Source organism: Penaeus vannamei, chromosome 5 (genome assembly GCF_042767895.1).
Source record: "Penaeus vannamei isolate JL-2024 chromosome 5, ASM4276789v1, whole genome shotgun sequence".
Taxonomy (NCBI): Eukaryota; Metazoa; Arthropoda; class Malacostraca; order Decapoda; family Penaeidae; genus Penaeus; species Penaeus vannamei.
The window spans coordinates 1,568,365-1,570,864 of record NC_091553.1 but is presented as its reverse complement, the minus strand read 5'-3'; the positions used below and the strand labels follow the sequence as shown (position 1 = coordinate 1,570,864).

The window sequence follows — 2,500 nt, the reverse complement described above, 5'->3', positions numbered from 1 at the left end:
TGTTATTGTTATTGTTATTGTTATTATTATTGTTATTGTTATTGTTATTATTATTATTGTCATTATTATTATTTTGTTGTTGTTGTTGTTGTTGTTGATGATGATTGGTGGGTTGGTTGGGTCTTGTGGTGGTGTCATGGTCATGTGTGTGTGTGTGTGTGTGTGTGTGTGTGTGTGTGTGTGTGTGTGTGTGTGTGTGTGTGTGTGTGTGTGTGTGTGTGTGTGTGTGTTTAGTGTCGTTTTAGTGTTGTTGGTAATTTCGTTGTTGTTATTGTTAACGTCGTCGTTGATAACAATATTGTTATTATTATTATTATTATTATTATTGTTATTATTATTATTATTATTATTATTATTGTTGTTATTGTTATTGCTATTACTATTATTATTGTTGTTATTATTATTATTATTGCTATTGTTATTGTTTTTGTTGACCTTGTAATCACCCATGTTATCATTGGTATTATTGTTTTTGTTATAAATGACATGTCACGACAGCAGCGTGGGTGCCATTTCCGCATTTGTTCCCCGTGCCACGTGGTCGGAGGCGTCGCGTTATAGCGTGTGCCTCGATAATGCGGCCGCTTCCACGGCGCCGCGCCACGGTCGCTCCACTGGCTCTCGGATTCGGCCCATCAGACGGATGCGGCCTTCGGGTCCTGGCGGAGCGAGGGAATTTCGCCCTTGCGCCTTGCTCTTGCTCGATCTCTTTTTCTTTTTCTTTTTCTTTTTCTCTTTCTTTTTTTTCTTTCTCTTTCTCTTTCTCTTTCGTTTTCTCATTCTCTCTTTCCTCATTCCTCTCTCTCTCTCTCTCTCTCTCTCTCTCTCTCTCTCTCTCTCTCTCTCTTTCCTCTCTCTCTCTCTCTCTCTCTCTCTCTCTCTCTCTCTCTCTCTCTATCTCTCTCTCTCTCTCTCTCTCTCTCTCTCTCTCTCTCTCTCTCTCTCTCTCTCTCTCTCTCTCTCTCTCTCTCTCTCTCTCTCCTCCCCCTCCTCCCTCCCTCCCTCCCTCCTCCCTCCTCTCCCTCCCACTCCCTCCCTCCCTCTCTCTCCTCCCTCTATCCCTCTCTCCCTCTCTCTCCCTCCTCCCTCCACCCCACGGTATAGGAGTACACCTGACGAGGCGCGTTACATGTGAGACAGCTGTTGCCACGAACACTGCTTTCTACATGTCCCTCCCCCACTTCCCTCCCCTCTCCCACTTCCCTCCTCCCTCTCTCCCCATCCTTTTCTTGCCCCTCTGCTTTCTCTATCTCTATCCACCTCTTCTCCCCCAGTCTCCCCGTCTTCTCTTCAGTTTCTTTCTCCGCCCCCCCCACCATTTCCTCCCCACTTCCTCCTTGCTCTTGCTCCAGTTCTGCACTTCTTTCCGCCTTCTTTTTTCTTTGGCACTTTTGTTCTTGCATTTCCTCTTCTTTCCCTTTCCTCTTTCCTCCTCCTCTCCCTATTGCCTTTCCTCCTTTCTTCCTCTTCTCTGTCCCTCCCCTGCTACCGTTTCCCTCTCCTCTCCCTCTCCTCTTTTCCTCCTTTCTTCTATTCTTACTCCCTGCTCTTTCTACTTTTCCTTCTCTCTGTTCACTAATTTTCCCTCCCCTTCCCACCCCTCTTCTCATACTTTCCCCTCACTCTCCCTCCCCTTCTCTCCTCCCCTCTCTCTCTCTTTTTCTCCCACTCAATCTCTTCTAGTCTTCGCTTTGCCTTCATCCCCTTCTCGATTTCTCTCCACTTTACTTTCTTCTTCCTCTTTCTCATCCAAATCTTCTTCGTTCCTTCTCACTCTCGTTCACGCCACCCTCTTCTTCTTCTTCCCGTTCCCCTTCGTCTTCGCCTTCCTCCTCCTCCCCCTTCCCCTCTCCCTCCTCTCTCTCTCTCTCTCTTTCTCTCCACCCTCTTCTTCTTCTTCTTGCCTTCCCTCCTCTGTCTTCGCCTTCCTAACACCTCCCACCTGCTCCCTCTCCCTCCTCACTCTCTCTCTCTCTCTCTCTCTTTCTCTCCACCCTCTTCTTCTTCTTCTTCCCCTTCCCCTTCGTCTTCGCCTTTCCCCTAACTCCCCCTTCCCCTCTCCTCCTCCCTCCTCTCTCTCTCTCATATACTATTCTCTTCTCACCCTCCATTCTTATTATTTACTTCCCTTCCCTTTCGCCTGCCTTCCCCTCCCATCCTACACCTCACATGTTAAATTACCTCTCCTCCTTCCTATCTCTACTTCTCTCTGACCTATTATCTTCTTCTTTCTTCCCCTTCCCTTCAGTCTTAAAAGCTTCTTCCTCCTTTCCTTCCTTCCCCTTTTTCCCCTCTCCCCTTCCCATTTCTCCCTCCCTACGCCGTCGTTAGCACCCTGGCCCTGAGGGGAGAATCTACAAGAAAGGTGTCAGCTCTGAAAGGGTGATTGTTTGTAAATTGGGGTCCGTGGGCAGTTTGGCAGCGGGGGGGGGGGGGGGGGGGGCAGGGGTCGGAGGACAGGGAGCAGGGGACGGGGGGCAGAGGACAGAGGGTCAGGAGG

At 48.6% G+C, this 2,500-nt stretch overlaps 1 protein-coding gene across 1 annotated transcript in view; it reads right to left on the bottom strand.

The window, feature by feature from the left end:
• The window catches only part of LOC138861877 (uncharacterized), a 15,674-nt gene that overhangs the window by 12,809 nt on the left and 365 nt on the right, over positions 1-2,500 (bottom strand). The window contains exon 1 of the mRNA XM_070122286.1: positions 2,459-2,500. This exon is cut by the window's right edge and continues 365 nt beyond it. Within this exon, the coding sequence (XP_069978387.1) occupies positions 2,459-2,500 (42 nt within the window). The remainder of the gene's footprint in view (positions 1-2,458) is intronic.